Source organism: Gorilla gorilla, chromosome 12 (assembly GCF_029281585.2).
Source record: "Gorilla gorilla gorilla isolate KB3781 chromosome 12, NHGRI_mGorGor1-v2.1_pri, whole genome shotgun sequence".
Taxonomy (NCBI): Eukaryota; Metazoa; Chordata; class Mammalia; order Primates; family Hominidae; genus Gorilla; species Gorilla gorilla.
In genome coordinates this window covers 76,912,108-76,932,806 of record NC_073236.2, presented here as the reverse complement: position 1 = coordinate 76,932,806, position 20,699 = coordinate 76,912,108, and the positions used below count along the sequence as shown (strand labels likewise).

The window sequence follows — 20,699 nt, the reverse complement described above, 5'->3', positions numbered from 1 at the left end:
GCACAGTGGCTAGACCCCACACTCACTCACACTCCCCTCATCACTCCATGCCTGACTCACCCTTGGTAGGCGTGGGATCCAGGTCGATAGCGTGAGCCAGGTGCAGCATGCCAGGCCAAGTGGGTGGAATGAGTCCAGCAGGCTTGAGCAAAAAACTCAGGCAAAGGCACCACCAGCCACAGAGGTTTCCAGCCAGAAAAGCTACATCCCAAGGATCCTGTAACAGTATGAATTACCAAAATATGACACAGACATGAAGTGAGCACATCCTGTTGGAAGAATGGTGCTGATAGACTTGCTAATCTTAGGGTTGTCACAAACCTTCAATTCATAAGGTGGCAGATGGAATTAAGGTTGTTTATAAGCTGACCGTGACATATTGGAAAATATGCTAGGTTATCCGTGTGACTCAATATAATTACCAGGGTGGTTAAATGGTAGAGAGTGGCGGAAGAGAAAGTCATCACATGTGATGTGAGAACAACTTGGCCCCCTGTTGCTGGCTTTGAAGATGGAGGAAGCGGGTCACAAGTTAAGGAGTGGCTTCTAGACTTCTAGACAAGGGTGGCTTCTAGAAGCTGGAAAAGGGAGGGAAGCAAATTCTTCCCTATAGGCTCCAGAAAGGAATGCAGCCTAGCGAACGTCCTAATTTTAGCCCAGCAAGTCTTCTGATCCCCACAACAGTTGGATAATAAATTTTTTTGTTGCTTTAAGCAAAAAAAACCTCTTTACTTAATAAAAAATGTAATATCTGGGAAGTGCAATAGAATGTGGTATGCCTGTAGGTATTTGTTAAGTCTGTTTCCATGTTAATTTGTGCCTCTATAGATTGTAAATTCCACAAGGACAATACCATGTTTGTTTTTGTGTCCCAAGAAAAGGTCTTGGCACAGACTGATAAAAAAATATTTGTTCAATACATGAATAGTTGCAGGCAGCCATATTATAAATGCATATTCAATGATTTAGTTCAAATAAAATTTAGCATGTGCCCTTAGTTTTACAATGTTAAAGAACAGTACTTTTAATGTCAAATTTACAACTGTGTTCTACTTCCAATCATTTTATTTCTTTCCTACTGAATAATCTGGATCTATTTGCTGTATCGTTATACCTAAGTTATTCCTAGGTTGTAACTTTGGAAATATCAGGAATTACCTGTAGTATCCTAAAAGGTTCTTATTTGAGTAGTCTAATTTTCACCCAATGAGTGATAATTTCACATATTCAGAGTTGTTCAAAATATAGATGACTCATGTAAAAAATTGTATCTTAAATTTGTTTCTCTTTCCTTTTTAGTTCTCTTTTATTGTTTTTATTATAAGATTTTTCTAAAGCATATACTCTAAAGTTGCCTTAAAAGAACAGATCCTATTAAAAAAAAAACAGGAGTAGAAAATAGTAACTGTTGCTTGCTTTTCTTGTTTTAGTGCCGATTTTTAAAATGCAACATGAATACATACTTATTATGTATATAATTCATGCATTTATATTCTTAAAACTTTTTGTTTAAATTTAGAATATAAAACAAGTGACAAATATTTTCTATAGTATCAGAGTATATATATTTTATTCTGTTTTTAATGTATGTATTTAAAGCACAGCTCTATTTTATAAATGTGAAATGTGAAAACCAGTGTCAACTTCTTGGGTTATTATCTCGTTTTGTGTTTATTAACATAGTTTTTATGTTACTAGTATACATTTTAACAATAAAATGCTTTCTATTTTAAAATATGAGTACAGCATAACATTCAGTTAAGCATATCTGTTATGGGTTCATCAAAATAACATCCACTGAATGTATTCTGTTGATTAACCAAACATCTCCTCTTTGTCTTTTTGGGTAACAGCATGCTCCTACTTCTCTTTAATTAAATGACCTTACCTTATATTTGTCTTGACTGGCTTCTGTTTACAGAAATTGTAAACCAGTTGAATGCTCTGAGCAGCTTAGATGAAGATCAAGATGACTGCATAAAGCAAGCAAATATGCGTTCAGCTAAATCAGCCAGTTCCTCTGAAGGTCTAAGAGCTTTCCTCCTTTCTTTCTGCTTCTGGTTGCCTGTATTTACTGTGACCTGCTACCTCTTGACTTCTGTCTGTACTTATCTGTCAGTTTTGTCTTTGTGCTTTTCCTTGAATGTTTTCTTTGGTAATTTGTAGTGCACCAACAGGCAACAAGATAACAGTACTTATCTTTTAGCAAGTCAGGATCCTTGATAGACAGTGGTTTTAAAACATTTTCTAAGATAATACTTGGTCATACAACATGCTATTTCTTCAGTGTGTTTATATATTATAAATATATTGTTTTTAGAATATTTGCTTATCATAAGCCCATTTCAGTTATTCCTGTTTGGGAGTGAAGAATGTTCTTTCTAAAAGTCTATGTCAACACTTTTTTTATTGGCTCAAATTAAATTGACATGGAAGTTTCTTTAGTACAGTTCATTATCTGACATAATTTTCAATTAATACTCAAATGTTTGTTTTGTTTTATTTGAAAATGTTGGTATGCTACAAAATACTTGAATGGCATTCTGTCATTGGTAAAATGCTATATACTATTATTTGCAGGTATTATTCGTGTGAATTTTTACCATTTGAAATATTTCACGAATGTTCAATACTTACACTTAACCATAACAGGGAACTAACCCATATGTTTATTTTCAGAGCTTATCAACAAACTTAACTTTTTGGATGAAGCAGAAAAGGACTTGGCCACCGTGAATTCAAATCCATTTGATGATCCTGATGTTGCAGAATTAAATCCATTTGGAGATCCTGACTCAGAAGGTAGCAAGTTTTTCTGTAATTTTAAAGTCTTTGTATAGTCAAGTTGACTTGAACTGTAAGGGCAGGAAAATATTTTCTTCAGAGACTAACACACAAAAAATTATTGTTTATAATGATATTATTATTGTGTCCAATACCACTTGGAGTTGATCAGCAATTCTGGGTCACTTCTATGGAACTGCTTTTAAAGAAAAAAGAAAGCCTTATGTAAACATTTACATGGGGCTTTACAAGTCTCATTCGTTTGGTCTACCAAGTAAGGTCAGAATGTGGGAGATACTGATTTTGGGATGGTGGAGGTAGCTTCTCTATATGGATCATTTTCCCTGACACTCAGTCTGATGAGCCCTTCTGCCCCAACTCTATGTCTCTCTGGCTGAGATTCTCTAGCTGAGAATTAGTAGTGAGAGTGAGTTATGCATGTGAAAACATGGAGCAGAGAGTAGGTTAAGAACCGCTGCTATTATATATATATACAGCATACTTGTGAGGTATAAAACCAGGGATTTTTTTTCCTGAGTCATTTTTCTTATTAAGTAGTTTTGGACTCATAAAGCCTGGCTAAGGGCTGTTACAGAGGTGAGACTTCTGTTTAATTGAACTCTGTGTGCTTAACATAAATGCAAGAATGATTAACTACTATTTACATCTTTTTTGACTGTGTCTGAGAAATCTTCATGAATTTTAAAGAATTTTGCTACTGCCTGTCATGGTGAAAATGAGGTTTTAGCTTCAGGATTCACTCTGTTATAGCAATATAATTTCATAATTCTTTCTCTGTCTCCTCTTCCTTTACCTTCTCCCTTCTTACCAGACTCCAAATTATTAATAGTAAGTGTGTATTCATGAGTTTTTTATTTTGTTTGAGGGCTATATATTATGAACATATTTTAAATCTTAAAAAGGTTACAATAGCTGGGCACGGTGGCTCACACCTGTAATCTCAGCACTTTGGGAGGCCGAGGCTGGCGGATCACCTGAGGTCACAAGTTTGCGCCCAGCCTGACCAACATAGAGAAACCCCATCTCTACTAAAAATATAAAAAGTTAGCTGGGCATGGTGGTGCATGCATGTAATCCCAGCTACTCGAGAGGCTGAGACAGGAGAATTGCTTGAACCTGGGAGGCGGAGGTTGCAGTGACCAAGATTGCGCCATTGCACTCCAGCCTGGGCAACAAGAGCGAAACTCCATCTCAAAAAAAGAAAAAAAAGTTACAATAAATCATAGAGGCAGTCAACTACCTCTTTTCATAGATTAGGAAGCTGAGACCGAGAGAAGTTAAATTATTTGACTTTAGGTTAGATGGAGGTGGAGTTGGAGCTAAGATTCTTAATCAGGTATCCTTTTGACCACACAACTTCTTGATTTTATACTACATACAATTAAGTATATTGAGTTCAAACATATTTACAAAATGTTTTGAGACATTCAGTATTTGAACTTTCTATTTTAAAATCAAGTAAGTTTTCTAAATGTAAGTCTGTTATCGGAGGTATAAAAGAGAGTGGCAGACAACACATAATATCATATTTCTATGAAGAAGAGGTAAGCCAGCCTGATTCAGAATCTTTAATTATACCTGTAGAGCCAAACAAATATGTGTCAACCAGTGATCTTTTTAAATATTTGCCTATTAGAGTCTTTAGAGTAAGTATTTTTTATTATTAAAATATTTTTATAGAAATAATTTATCTTTATTGATTAAAAACTTGCAGCCTCAAAACAGAAGTATTTGGGGAAGAAAAAAATGTGTTGCAATTCTTCAGATTATTCTTTTTTTGCTTTTACAGGTTCAGTTCTCCTCTTATATTTATGTGCTTGAGTGGCTTTTTTTTTTTTTTTTTTTTTGAGACAGAGTCTCGCCCTGTCGCCCAGGCTGGAGTGCAGTGGCACATTCTCGGCTCACTGCAACGTCCAACTCTCGGGTTCAAGCGTTTCTCCTGCCTCAGCCTCCCGAGTAGCCTGGATTATAGGTGCGTGCCACCATGCCCAGTTAATTTTTGTATTTTTAGTAGAGATGAGGTTTCGCCATGTCAGCCAGGATGGTCTCGATTTCCTGACCTTGTAATCGGCCCACCTTGGCCTCCCACAGTGCTGGGATTACAGGCGTGAGCCACTGCGCCCGGCCCTTGAGTGGCTTTTTTAGAAAGCTACTAAATGTCGGCCGGGCACGGTGGTTCACGCCTGTAATCCTAGAACTTTGGGAGGCCAAGGCAGGTGGATCGCTTGAGACCAGGGTTTGAGATGAGCCTGGCCAACATGGTGAAACCTGTCTCTACTTAACATACAAAAGTTAGCCCAGTGTGGGGCACACACCTATAATCCCAGCTGTTTGGGAGGCTGAGGCAGGAGAATCACTTGAACTCAGGAGACAGAGGTTGCAGTGAGCCAAGATCATGCCACTGCACCCCAGCCTGGGCGACAGAGTGAGTGAAACTCCAGCTCAGGAAAAAAAAAAAAAGAAAGAAAGTCTTCTCTTAAACCCACCTTTGTTGCCTATTCTAGCATCTTCAAATCTTGCTCTATAGTTTGTATACTTTCTTGATTTTGGTGTTATAACTGATGAATTTGCTTGGATTAATTTTTGCAATCCTCTTCCTGAAAGAAAAAAATAAAAATCTTATTTTTATTGACCCATTTTGTCAGTTTCTTAAGCATTTGAGCCCTGATATTTCTTAATACAAAATTGGATAGGAAAAACTTTACAGTCTCTCTTCCCTTATGGAGAAAAGAAAATGCTTAATTTACATGATTATAAAGATTCTAGTGGTGTTAAGTTTGAATATTATCATGGTATTACAGAAGATACTGACTCTCTTCTTTAATGTAGGCTATGTTTAAATTCATTTCAGTATTGATTTATTATGATTTTATGACTTCTCTTTCACACTTACTTGCTTCTCCATGGTGTACAGACTTTCAGCTCGGAAGTTTTCATTTTACGTTCTTTTCAACATAAAGACAAAATAAATTTTCTGGGCTAACATGTAGAGTATACGTAGTTTGACTTTAAAATGTAAAAGTCATTGGCCGGGCATGGTGGCTCACACCTGTAATCCCAGCCCTTTGGGAGGCTGAGGCAGGCAGATCACCTGAGGTCAGGAGTTCAAGACCAGCCTGGCCAACAGGGTGAAACCCCATCTCTACTAAAAATACAAAAAATTAGCCAGGCGTGATGGCGGGCGCCTGTAATCCCAGCTACTCAGGAGGCTGAGGCAGGAGAATAGGTTGACCCCGGGAGAGGTCACTGCAGAAGTTGCAGTGAGCCGAGATTGCACCATTGCACTCCAGCCTGGGCAACAAGAGCGAAACTCCATCTCAAAAAAAAAAAGTCATTAATAAATGTCAGTCATAAAATTTTTATAATAATCAGATTAAGTTGTTTGAAATGTCACTTAGGAAACAATTTTTCTTGAGAATTTCAATAATCAATTTCCTGCCTTCCTCTCATAGAATATTTTGTTAGCATTGCATAGCATAATTAAAATTACTTTTAATGCACTATGACTTTTGGCTCACTGAAATTTTTCTACAATTTGAGAAAATATTTTTATCAGCAAATCTTAGTTTTATTACAAATTGTTGTTTTGTTTTAAAATACTAACAAACATAAAAGAAAAAGCCTCGTGCTAAGTACTACTACTACTATAGTGGTTTTGTATTTTGAGTCAGAGTTTTATTTTAAAAGTACCACTGAGGCCGGGCACAGTGGCTCAAGCCTGTAATCCCAGCACTTTGGGAGGCTGAGGCAGGTGGATCACTTGAGGTCAGGAGTCCCAGACCAGCCTGACCAACATGGTGAAACCCTGTCTCTACTAAAAATACAAAAATTAGCCAGGCGTGGTGGCGCATGCCTGTAATCCCAGCTACTCAGGAGGCTGAGGTGGGAGAAATTCGCTTGAACTGGGGAGGCGGAGGTTGCAGTGAGCCGAGATCGCACCACTGCACTCCAGCCTGGGCAACAGAGTGAGACTCCGTCTCACACACACACACACACACACAAGTACCATTGTTGTCCAGGCATGGTGGCTCACACCTGTAATCCCAGCACTTTGGGAGGCCGAGGCAGGTGGATCATTGAGGTCAGAAGTTCAAGACCGTGCCACTGCACTACAGCCTGGGCAGCAGAGTGAAACTGTGTCTCAAAAAAAAAAATAAAAATGAAAGTACCATTGTTTTCAAATTAAAATTTGAAATAATAAAAGCTAGAAAAACTTGATATATCTATCAGCTTACCACTATTATTATAGTGCTTTCAACTTGAAGATTCTTATGTTATTATTTATTGAATTTAAGTTACATTGAAAAAATAATCTCATTAAAAGCTCTAAAGATTTAAGGTCTTATAGCATACAGAAACCTCCTCTTTGAAAACTTTGAGAAAACAAGTTCAGTGGCCTGTGAGTATATGTACGACACAGGACAGAATGAATTATCAGATCCCTGAGTGGTCTGTGCTTATGTAAATACCAAAGAACATTTCAAAAGTGAATCAATTTCCTGTTCTTTTTATTTTATTTTATTTTTTTAAATTTTATTTTTCTGTTTTTTTTTTTTTTTTAAACAGAGTCTCGCTCTGTTGCCCAGACTATAGTTCAGTGGCGCAGTCTCAGCTCACTGTAATCTCTGCCTCCTGGATTCAAGCGATTCTCCTGCCTCGGCCTCCTGAGTAGCTGGGATTGCAGGCCCCCGCCACCCCACCCGGCTAGTTTTTGTGTATTAAATAGAGACAGGTTTTCACCATGTTGGCCAGGCTGGTCTCGAACTCCTTGACCTCAAGTGATCTACCCACCTTGGCCTCCCAAAGTGTTGGGATTACAGGTGCAAGAGACTATGCCCGGCCTTAAATTTTATTTTTGAATTGAGATCATGCTGTGTCACCCAGGCTGGAGTGCAGTGGTACAATCATGGCTCACTGCAGCCTTGAACTCTTGGGTTCCAGCCATCCTTCCACTGCAACCTCCCTGGGAACTGGGACTACAGGTGCACACCACCATAACCGGCCCATTTCATGTTCTTTTAAAAACAGAAATTTATTATGTATCGGTTTGTAATGGCAAGCTGGTAGACTACAATAAAAGAATATAATTTTGCACATCTAAGAAAACATTTTCAAAATTGGCATATCATAATGTTAATACTGTTAGATACTGCAGAGGATCTCAAGAAACAGTAATGATCCAAAAATGCCATTTTTGGGAGTACCATTCCTGGAGAAATTGACAGAGATTTTAGATATCACATCTTCTGAGCATTAAGAATACTTAGCCCCTCTAAAATATATTATTGTTTTATTATTGCTTTGCTCTTTCTCAGCCCTATAGAGCTTATTAATTCAATAGTGCATATATTTGAGCACACTAAACAATATTAGAAAATATCATATGGTATTCATGTGATTTAATTCATCTGCTATTATTTTATAGAACCGATCACTGAAACAGCTTCACCTAGAAAAACAGAAGACTCTTTTTATAATAACAGCTATAATCCCTTTAAAGAGGTGCAGACTCCACAGTATTTGAACCCATTCGATGAGCCAGAAGCATTTGTGACCATAAAGGATTCTCCTCCCCAGTCTACAAAAAGAAAAAATATAAGACCTGTGGATATGAGCAAGTACCTCTATGCTGATAGTTCTAAAACTGAAGAAGAAGAATTGGATGAGTAAGTACATTTCATTTTGCTATCATCACAAGTTAGTCTCTATGTTACCTAAAGAGATCCTTTTGTAATGTACCTTTAGATGGGTACAAATCATTAATGTACACTTTATAAGTCAGTATCTAACTCGTCCACTATCTGAGTGTTTATAGTCTTAAACCTTATTCTCCCACCGTCTTCCAGGTATGTGTGTGTATACCCTAAACTAACAAGTGAGGAAGATATATTCCTAGAATCTCTGGTTGGAATTCCAATTGTATCTTCTCACAGAAACTATATTATAAATGGTATTTAGGTTTTTGGTTTTTTTTTTTTTCCATCAAACTCTGTAGACATTAAACTTCAGTTATCTTATAGGTCTGTTGGGGAGGAGAACAAAATAATCATTTGTGGTACTGATTCGATAAGAAGACTTGTTTAGATACCAAACAGTGAAATAATAATATTTCTAAATTAGGGATTATCACAAGCTCAGTATGAATAGACTGTGTAATTAGGGCTGCCATTTGCCCAAATCTGGAGTGGGGGTAAAAAGGGGATGTGTTCATACTGTAATCTGGAGTTATACAGTTCACAGCCCATGTGGCTACAGACCATGACATTAAGTGTGTTTTAAAAGCAGCAGCAAAACCTCCACTTCCAGTCATGACGGGATAACGCAGACTGGATTTAGCCTCTTAAACAACTAAAAAATGGAATAAAATTATATGAAACAATAGGATGCAGACATTGGACACAAACAGCACAGGATAATGATCCCCAAGAGAACAGAAACAAGACGAGCCCTACAATTATGTAACTTATTTGTGGGAGAGAGTTTCTAAATGCAGTTCAGAGAGAAAAAAACTCAGATCCCAGTAATCACCCTGAATTAAGGAGACAGAGTTTGGACTTGGGAGTACTGAGGTGACTAGAATTTGTAGAAGAGAAGAGGTACAGGATTTATACCTGTATGAGGAGCACTACTCTATGAGATCTGTTTCAGAGATCTGTAGAAAGCCCCTCCTGAGTCTTTAGCTGAGTGTGGATCAGAGCTTGCGTGTGAGGAAATCACGAAGGACGAAGAAACAAACAGAATGATCCCTGGAGTTTGCCCCAGACCAAGAATAATTTGTGTTCCCACCAGCCAGAAAGAAAAGACTTCCTAACACATGGGACATTCAGTAGAGGCCTCAGAGAGGTATTGCGTCAGTTGTGGGGCCAAATTAGCCCTAAACTGAAAGCTGTTCTAGGCCTACCTAACAAAGCTTAAAGGCAAGGCTCAAAAGAATCAAACTTATCTCAAGTAATTTAACTGCATCACACATGAAGCTCAAAACAGTTTTAATCAATACCAAAAACTCCAGCACACAAAACATGAAATTCATACTGTATGACAGACAGTCAAACATTTATCAGGCACGTAAAGAAACAAGAAAATCTGACCTGACCCATAATGAGGAGAAAACATAATCATTAGTATAGATGCAGAAATGGGACAGATGATGGAATTAAAAGATCAACATGGTAAAATAACTTTTATAAATATATTCCAGATATCCAAGAAGGTAGAAGAAAACAGCATAGATGATATTAGAAAATTGAAATTGAATTTATAGAGATGAGATTTTTCATCTCATACAAAGTCAGATGAAAAATAGACTGGATGAGGTTAACCCCATGTTAAATACTGCAAAAGGAAATACTAGTTAACCTAAAGACATAGCAATAGAATCCATCCGGATTAAAAGAGAGAAAGAAGAAAATAACAAAGGATCAGTGAACTGTGGAACAACTTCAGTGGCCTAACGTGTGTAAAGAAGCGAAGAGAAGGTCAGAGGACAGAAAAGGTATTTGAAGAAATAAACACCAAAAGTTTTAGAAATAAAAAAAATTTAAAAATATAAACAAACCTACAGGTCAAAGAAGCCAAATGAAACTCAAGCACAAGAAAAATGAAGAAAGTCATAGCAAAGCTTGTTAACAAAAACAACTCAAGCCAGAAGACAATGAGGTGATATTCTTAAAGGACTGAAGGAAAAGTATAACAACAAAAACCTGTCAACATAATTTTCTATTCCCAGCACTCCAAAAAAGCAAAATGATACTACTTGAAAATTTGGATCTACACGAAGGAAAAAAGCACATGAAATGACAAATATATTAGTATATATAAAATACTTGTCTTATTTTTAAAAATCTCTCTGGTAGATAATTGTTTAAGGCTTCAATAATGTATTCTGGGTTTTATAACTTATAGAAGTAAAACGTTATGATGGTTGTGTAAAGGCTGAGTAGCAGAATGAAAGGATACTGTTTTAAGCTTCTTATACGTAATGTTACTTGAAGACACTATTTTCAGAGTTGACAATTGTTTATATAGAAAAGCATAAGGAATCTTTAAAATGGGTACTAAAACTAAAAAGTAAATTTAGCAAGGTTACAGGCTTACAATATTAATATATAAATTCAATTGTGTTTCTCTGTAGTCCCAATGAACAATCAGAAATCAATATTGAAAAAAATAACATTTATAAAAGCATCCAAAACAAAAAACTCAGGGATAAATTTGAACAAAGATGTGCAATATCTATATACCGAAAACAACAGAACGTTGCTGAGAGAAATTAAAGAGTGAAATCAATGGGAAAAAATACAATGGCCATGGATTCAAAGATATAAGTTATTTTCAGTCAATTTATAAATTCAGTGCCATCCCGATCAAAATTTTAGCATGCTTTTTTAAAAAATAATTTGTAAGCTGTTTATAAAATGTATGTGGAAATGAAAGGGACTTAGAATAATCAAAACAACTTTGAAAAAGAGCAAAATTTGAGGATTTATACTATCTGATTTTAAAACTCATTAACCAAGACAGTGTGGTATTAGTTTACTAATAGACTGTAGGTGACTGGAAGAGAGCCTGGAATTAGATTCATACATATATTGCCAATTTATTTTTGACAAAGCTAGCAAAGAAAATCAATTAGGAAGTGATAATCTTTTCAACAAATGATGCTAGAACAATTAAATGTCCATATGCCCCTCCTCAACAAAAAAAAAAAGCTACAATTCTTACCTTCCACTGTATAAAACATTTATCTAAAAATAGATCACACAACTAAAAGTAAGAATAAAAACTGGAGATTCAGCCAGGCACAGTGGCTCACGCCTGTAATCACAGCACTTTGGGAGGCCGAGGCGGGCGGATCACTTTAGGTCAGGAGTTCAAGACCAGCCTGGCCAACATGGTGAAACCCTGTCTCTACTAAAAAAAATACAAAAACTTAGCTGGGCATGGTTGCAGTCACCTGTAATCCAAGCTACTTGGGAGGCTGAGGCAGGAGAATTGCTTGAACCCGAGAAGTGGAGGTTACAGTGAGCCGAGATCGCACCATTGTACTGCAGCCTGGGCAACAACAGCAAAACTCCATCTTAAAAAACAAAAAACTGAAGATTCTAGAAGAGGACATAGGAGAAAATCTTAGTGACTTTGTATTTGGGAGATTTCTTAAGTAGAATGCAACAAAACACAAAGGATAAAACAAAAAATGGTTAATTTGTACTTCATCAATATTAAAACCTTTTTCTCTTTATAAAACTCTTACAAAAATGAAAAAGCAAGCCACAGTTTGGCAGAAATGATTTGCAATACCTGCGTCTGGCGAAAGACGTATCCAGAATATGTAAAGAACTCTTTTAACTCAGTAATAAGAAAGGGGAGGCCACGTGCAGTGGTTCACGCCTGTAATCTCAGCTACTCAGGAGGCTGTGGTTGGAGGATCGCTTGAGCCCAGAAGTTGGAGACCAACCCGAGCAGCATAACAAGAGTCTATCTCTTAAAAAAAAAAATTTTTTTTTTAATTAGCTGGGTGTGATGGTGCACACCTGTGGTCCCAGCTACTCAGGAGGCTGATATGGGCTGATCACTTGAGCCCAGGGTTTCAAGGCTGCAGTGAGCTATGATCAGTCCATTGCACTCCAGCGTGGGCAACGCTGTGAGACCTCATCTCTAAAAAATAATAAATTTAAAAATTTATTAAAAGAAAGGGGGAAATATTTCAACAGACATTTCACAAATGAAAATATTGTATAGGAATGGAAAGATGCTCAGCTTCATTAGTCATCAAGAAAATGCAAATTGATACCACAATAAGATATCACTACACACCTACCCAAATGACTAAAATTTACAAGACTGACTATACCAAGTATTGTCAAGGATGTGGGGCCACCGGAACTCCACAGAACTCTCAGAGTACTTCTGAATGGTTCAACCATTTTAGAAAAAAGTTCGGCAGTCTCTGAAGAAGTTAAACATACATGTATCACTTGACCCAGACATTCCATTTCTACGTTTCAAGAGAAATGAAAGCATATGTCCACAAAGACTTCTACATAAATATTTTAACAACTTTATTGATTATAATAACAAAATGGGAACAATTCAAATATCTATCAACAGGCAAATGGATAAACAAACTGTGGCATATCCATACAATGCAGTACTACTCAGTAATAAAGAGGACAAACTGTTGGTAAGTTGCAAGATCATTATACTGAGTGAAAGAAGACAGACCAGAAAATACTATACTGTGTGATAGCATTTATTTGAAACTCTAGAACATGCAAACAATCTATAGTGAGAAAAAGCAGATCAGTAGTTGTTTACAATCAGAGCTGGAGGGAGGAAGAGATTAAAAAGGGTCATGCAGGAAACTTTTGGAGGGACTGGAAATGTTTGTTATCTTGATTTGTGCTGATGGTTTCACACTTGCATGCATGCATAAAAAATACTCATTAAATTTTATTTTCAAATGTAAGCCATGTATTGTTTATCATTTATACCTAAATAAAGCTGTTTTAAAAAGAACAGCAATCTTTAACTTTAATAGCAGAAATATTATATCACGTGAGTGATTTCCAGCTTGGAATTCTTGGGCCTTTAGGTCTATTTGATGTAAATAACTGGTGTGTGACAGGAGAGATCTTTAAAATATTTAATAATAAGTAATATAATTATATGATCACTTGTGAGGCTATATGAGTCTTTGCTTTTTTTGGAAATACATAAACTTTTGTGTATTAACATTATTTAGGACTTGGGAAAAATAGTTGCTTCTTTAAAAATGCAGGTTGAAAGGAAAATATTTCAAAACACTATATGTGGGTTGAGAGGGGAATAATAATAAGGCTCCTTTGATTCATGAAAGTTTGGGGTAATAGCTTTGTGCAAAGGGAGAAATGTTATCTCTCTATTGTGCATTGGTTAGCTCTTATTTTGAGCCCTATTTGACTACTAGTTGTTGTATTTTATAAGGGGCATTGGTGATTCAGAATGTTAACAAAGTAGAGAAAAAGAGTCATTAAAGTGTCCAGAACCACATCAAATAAACAATAATTCAGAGCACAGGGACTGTTTGATTTTAAAAATAGATGATTTAAGGGAACTGTAATAACCAACTTCAAATATTTTGAGACTAGCCGGGTGTGGTGGCTCACACCTGTAATCCCAACACTTTGGGAGGCCAAGGCAGGTGGATCACCTGAGGTCAGGAGTTTGAGACCAGCCTGACCAACGTGGTGATACCCCCCCTCTACTAAAAATACAAAATTAGCTGGGTGTAGTGGCAGGTGCCTGTAATCCCAGCTACTCAGGAGGCTGAGGTGGGAGAATCGCTTGAATCTGGGAGGTGGAGGTTGCAGTGAGCCCACATCATGCCACTGCACTCCAGCCTGGGCAACAGAGCGAGACTGCATCTCAAAAAAAAAAAAAATATATATATATATATATATATTTATATATATGTATTTAATATATATGTATTTAAAAGATATATATATTTTTGAGACTTTTATTTGAAAGAGTGAGAAAATTGACTTGTTTTCTATTGCTGTGGAGTTGTGTTTCTCATCTTTTCCACATTTTATAGCATGTGCTGCATGCTTCCTGGGTATGGCTAGGTTTTGATAAAACCTAAAAAAGTTCTAATCTCCAAAAATCTCAGAATTACATCATAATAATCATCTGATTCTAAACCCAAACCCAGGTTGACATCTTATTACTAATTAATAACTATATGGGGAGGTTGAAAAGTTGGCCCAACACTTGGTAAAGTTATTGTGTTTGTTTTCTTTGAAATAGCTAACATGTGATTGAAATAAAATTTCTCATGGGTGGTGTAGGTGCTGAGTAATAGCCACACACCTAGAATATTTGAATGTAAATGCATACTTTAAGTACAGGCATTCAGGTATTCCAAGATACATGAGTATTACACAACACACTCACACCTGCTCTCTTATTAACAAATTAAAGAGACATCTAATGTTTGCTTAAACTTTTTAAATGCCTTAATAAAAACTAAAATCAGAATCATTGGGTGTTTCCTTTTGGCCATTCTTTTTCCACATGAAAGTCACAGTCTTTACAAGTTTCTCGTGATTAAAGAGTGTTCTAACTTGCTCAATCATCTGGGGTTACCAGAGGGAGCCTGTAAATACTCTAGCTTCTTTATTTTGTAGAAATATATACACAAGTTCTAAAGATTGCGCAGAAGCTAATGTGCAAGTCCAGAAAGAACTCTGTTTGTATTAATTACTTGTTTAGTATTTATCATCTTTTCTCTACAAAAGTTTATAGGTTCAATGTCAGTAGCAGAAATCTTCCAAAATTTGTTCTTACTTCAATAATAAACTTATGACCTTTCATCAAGCGAAAAGCCTATGTGACTCACCTTCCATTACCAAACTTCCTGTATACTCTGACATTAAACTATCACAAATAAATAGTACTGAATCCTTTGATGTGTGGAACTACCTTTAGTGCCCCAGCATATCCATAAGCACAAAGAGAAAGTATTCACCCTTCCTTGCCTTTTAGGACGTGTCATTTACACTTAGCAACTGCATGGGTTTCTCAGTTACTTATGTTTGGGGGATAATTCAACTCTTCTAGTTTATGTAGTAAAAATGAAAACCAATAAACCAATATTATTTTTTCAGAACTTTTATGAAGTGACTTTTGAGGCCCAGCATGCAGTCATTTCTGGTATGGTTTTGTGTCAGTTTGCCAAGGAAACCTTTCATTGAATTTTATTCAGGGAAGCTACATGCCCATTTTAATAACTTTGAATTTGTTTTTCCAAAGAAACATAGATATCAAGGTGAGAGGAAGAGACTATTCCTTAGCTTCATTTTGTATTATTTTTCCAGTATGTTTAAATTAATCCTGAACCAACTTTGGTTTTTCTCTCTATAATTCATTTTTCTTGATGAATTATTTTCTAAACAATAAATAATGTCATTTAAAATTATTCTGTCCAGTTTTCTCCTAATATAACCGATGAATTTTCAACTTACTGAGTTAGTGATATAACTAATTTATTACTCAAATATACAATACCAAGATAAAAATAATTGTCTTTTAGAGTGATGCATAAAGTTCTGAAATAGATTTTTCAAATCATAGATGATCAACAGAATGTGAAAATAGTCCGAATTCTGTAAATATTTTTTATTTGCTTACATTTATTTATATTTAAAATATATTAATCAGCAAGTATGTAACTTGTCATTGTAGAGAAAGGGATAAGTGTTCACACAATACTATCTCTGTACAGCCACTATTCCTGTTCATTTTTTATAGCACTTAAAAAAATTGATACATGCTTCACATAACATGAAATTATACACTTTAAAATGTACATGTCAGTGATTTTTAGTATGTTCACTATATTGTTCTACCATTACCACTATCTAATACCAGGATGTTTTCATTACCACAAAAAGAAACCTCATACCTATTAGCATTTAGTCCCAATTCCCCCACTTCCTTCATTCTCTGGCTGCAACTAATCTACTTTCTGTTTCTGTGAATTTGACTATTCTGGACATTTCACCTAAATGGAAACATTTCCTGTTCATTCTTGAAAAGTAGGGAATTGAATTTAAGTTAGGGATCTCTGATCTAGAAGGGAAAAGGACCATTCAAAACTTTTATAAGTAGAGGCTTCTTGTCCTTATTCTGATTTAGTGCCTAACCGATAGTGGTGCCAGCACACTGTTGTCTCAGAGGTGAATTACAAGTGTGTGGAGATACTAATTTTCTTAGTCCTAAAGTACTTGGCAAATGCAAGTGTTAAACGCTCTGAAGAGAGGCACTCTTAACTTAGACTACACAGGAATTCCTCAGGTGAAACCCTGAACTCACAATATAGAATTACAAAACACACAAGGAAACAGTTTACTAAGAGAAAGAGTCAGGAGACAAAAGAAATAGTAGGATTATACATGCAAGAACTTCAAATACTAGATTTGTCAGATAGAGACTATAAAATAAGTATGTTTAAATGATTAGTAACTCAAATCTTTGTAACTGAGGTACCATACACACAGATATATGAAGAAATATACTTATTAAAATTAAAAATTCCTGGAGAATTAAATATTAGACACAAAGAAAAAATGAACTGGATCAGAGATGTGAGAGAGTTATCTAGAATATAGCACAAGAAGAATAAAGATTTATAAAAATGGAAAGGCTAGGAAACCTGACAAGAAGTTGTTCAACATATATCTAATAAGATATTTCAAAGAGAATAGAGAAAATACAGAAGAGGCTATCAAAGAGATAAAGGCAGATAATTTTTCAGAACTGATAAAACGCATGGCTCTTCAGACTCAGGAAATACAAGGAGTCTGAAACAGAATAAATCCACACCTAGACATGTCATAGGTGTCAAAATTGCTCAAACTAGAAATAAAGAGAAGATCTTAACAACTACATAGAAAAGATGACTTACAAAGGAGCAATATTAGGCTGACAGTGGATTAATATCTTCAAAACCCTGAGACAGAATAACTGACAACTAGAATTCTCTACCCAGCTAAACTATCACTTAAATGTAGGGCTGAAATAAAGACATTTTCAAAGCCTGGGAGAATTTACTATAAGCAGAATCTTGCTGAAGGAACTGCTAAAACATGTTCCGTAATGAGGGGAGAATTTAACATAGAAGAAAAGATGAAATACAAGAAAATGTAACAGAGCTCAAGCATAAAAAAGAAATCAAATTGACATTTTTACATCTTATTTCCTTTTCCTTGGATATGGAAAATATACACGATTTACTATTTTTAATATTTAACATTTTTCTAAGGTTCTATATATAATAATTTGAGCTGAATGTGACCTTGTATTAAATATTTTTAAGTACTTTTTAAAACCAAATTAAAAAATAAATCTGGATAGAAATGGACCAAAAGATTAATAGTCATTATTTCCAAATTCCAGGTTATCACTGGTTTGGGTTTTATTTGAAAAAAGAAATTTTAGTTTTCAGTGCATGTTTTATTATTTTACTTGTAAATGAACTATTTTTTGAGAGACATCTAACAATAATTCTTCTTTCACTTAGATCAAATCCTTTTTATGAACCTAAATCAACTCCTCCTCCAAATAATTTGGTAAATCCTGTTCAAGAACTAGAAGCTGAAAGGCGAGTGAAAAGAAAGGCCCCGGCTCCACCAGTCCTCTCACCAAAAACAGGAGTAGTAAATGAAAACACAGTTTCTGCAGGAAAAGATCTCTCTACTTCTCCTAAGGTAGGATTTTATTCATAGTAAAACATGTATTAGTATTTGCTGTTTTCTCCCCATGCCATTTAATTTAAATTAAGAAAAGTAATTTTTGGCTATTTTTGATGATTTAAAAATAATATCCAAGAAAATCTATTGTACTGCAACACTGCATTTATGTTTGTGAGCCCATAAGTTTACAGTACAGTATGGATTGGATGGCTTGGGTTAAGATTGTTTTTAAAATGCTATTTTGAAATGAGAGGAAGAAAGGTCTTATAATTGTAAGATTGGTGCTTTAAAGAAAGGATACTCTATAACTATAGGAGAGCTTCAGCAGACAGGCCCCTGCTGATGCACACCCACCCACCGCCTCCCCACACCACTTTGATGGCATGCATGTGCACACAGACCTCATCACCCTGTTGTCACTGATGGGCTTGTGCACAGACCTCATGACTACCACCCTGACCCTACCCTGCCCCCTCCAGTGCACACATGTGTGCACCCTGCCACCCCGCCATTGCTGGTGTAAGCATATGCACACAGACCCTGCCACCCTGCCCCTGCCAGCATGTAGGCACTGCTGCCCCACCCCTGCTGGTGTATGCACATCCCACCTCATTGCTGCCACCAGTGCAAGTGCACATGCACAGTCCCCACTGCCCCATCAGTATGGGCATGAACCTCACTGCTGCCACCCCGATGAAATGCTTTTGCCAGCACCCCACATCAGAGTGATCTTGCCAGCAGACTGGGAACATCTCAGGCCCTCGAGCACAGCAGGTGCTTAAATTTGAGGTCCCAGATAACAAAGCCATGGGTCTGGTACCAGGCCATGTGGGTTAGAGCATGCAGCCCACGAGTGCTGAGAGAGCCTTGGCCCCCTGAAATAATCCAAAAACAAAGCCAGTCATCTGAACACAACTTATACCACAGTCAAACCTTCAATGGCATCAAATAATGTAAAAGTAAAAAACTGCATCCAAAAGACAGCAGCTTCAAAGATTAAAGGAACATCAGCCCACACAGATGAGAAAGAGCCAGTGCAAGAACAATGGCAACTCAAAAACCCAGTGTCTTCTTACCTCAAAACAATCACACTGGCTCCCCAGCAATGATACTTAGCCAGGCCAAAATGGCTAAAATGAAAGACATAGAATTCAGAATCTGGATAGCCATAGAGATCGTCAAGATTCAGGAGAAAGTTGAAATGTAATCCAAGGAATCCAGTAAAATGAGACAAGAGCTGAAAAATGAAATAGTCATTTTATGAAAGAACCAAAATTATCTGATAGAGCTGAAAAACTCACTAGAAGGATTTCATAATACAATGGGAAGTATTAACAGCAGAATAGACCAAGCTGAGGAAAGAATCTCAGAGCTCGGAGACCAATTCTTCTAAACAGCTCAGTCAGACAAAAATAAAGAAAAAAAAAGAATGAACTAACAAAACCCCTAAGACATATGAGATTATGTAAAGAAACCAAACCTACTACTCATTGGCATCCCTGAAACAGAGGGAGAGAGAGCAAGCAACTTGGAAAACATATTCAAGGATATTGTCCATGAAAATTTCCCCATCCTTGCCAGAGAGGTCAACATTCAAATGCAGGAAATTCAAAGAACCCCTGTGAGATTCTATATAAGATGACCATCCCTAAGTCATATGGTCATCAGATTCTCCCAGATCAAAATGAAAGAAAAAATAGTAAAGGCAGAGAGAAAGGGCATGTCACCTTTACAGGAACTCCACCAGGCTAACCACAGACCTTTCAACAGAAACCCTACAAGCCAGAAGAGATTGGGAGCCTATATTCAGCATTCATAAAGAAAAGAAATTCCAACTAAGAATTTTTGTATCCAGCCAAACTAAACTTCGTAAGATAAGAAGAAATAAATTTCTTTTCAGAAAAACAAATGCTAAGGCAATTTGTTATCACCAGACCTGCCTTACAGGAGGTCCTTAAGGGAGTGCTAAACATAGAAACCAAAGATGATTATTGGCCACCACAAAAACACAGTTAAATACATAGACCATTGTATTAGTCTGTTCTCACATTGCTATAAAGAACTACTCAAGACTGGGTAGTTTATTTTAAAAAGAGGTTAAATTGACTCTCAGTTCTGCAGGCTGTATAGGAGACATGGCTAGGGAGGCCTCGGGAAACTTAAAATCATGGCAGAAGGCAAAGGGAAAGCCAGCACATCTTACATGGTGGGAGCAGAAGGAATACACAAATTCAAACAACCAGATCTCGTGAGAACTCACTCAGTATCATAAGAACAGCAAGGGGGAAACCTGCCCCATGATCCAGTCACATCCCACCAGGTCCCTCCTCCAACATTGGGAATTACAATTCGACATAAGATTTGGGTGGAGACACAGAGACAAACCATATCAACCATGGACACTATAAAGCATCTACACAATCAAATCTATATAACAATTAGCTTAACAACGCAATGATAGAACCAAATCCACATATGACAATATTAACCTTGAATGTAAATTATCCAACTTGCCATTGTGTGCCCCACTTAAAAGGCGCAGAAGAACAAGTTGGATAAAGAAGACCCAACTGTATGCTGTCTTCAAGAGACCCATCTCACATGCATTGACACCCATAGGCCCAAAGTAAAGGGATAGAGAAAAATCTACCAAGCAAACAG

The 20,699-nt window shown here is 36.5% G+C and overlaps 1 protein-coding gene across 40 annotated transcripts in view; it reads left to right on the top strand.

The window, feature by feature from the left end:
- Window positions 1-20,699, top strand: part of EHBP1 (EH domain binding protein 1) — a 370,582-nt gene that overhangs the window by 181,642 nt on the left and 168,241 nt on the right. For 22 of the 40 annotated variants that reach the window (XM_019021230.4, XM_031008061.3, XM_031008060.3 and 19 more), the window contains exons 8-10: window positions 2,680-2,802; window positions 8,231-8,471; window positions 17,867-18,053. In XM_019021230.4, the coding sequence (XP_018876775.1) occupies window positions 2,680-2,802; window positions 8,231-8,471; window positions 17,867-18,053 (551 nt within the window). Of the gene's footprint in view, window positions 1-1,921; window positions 2,027-2,679; window positions 2,803-8,230; window positions 8,472-17,866; window positions 18,054-20,699 lie in introns of all 40 variants that reach the window. The other 18 variants (XM_055377993.2, XM_063696160.1, XM_063696152.1 and 15 more) reach the window with 1 other exon arrangement.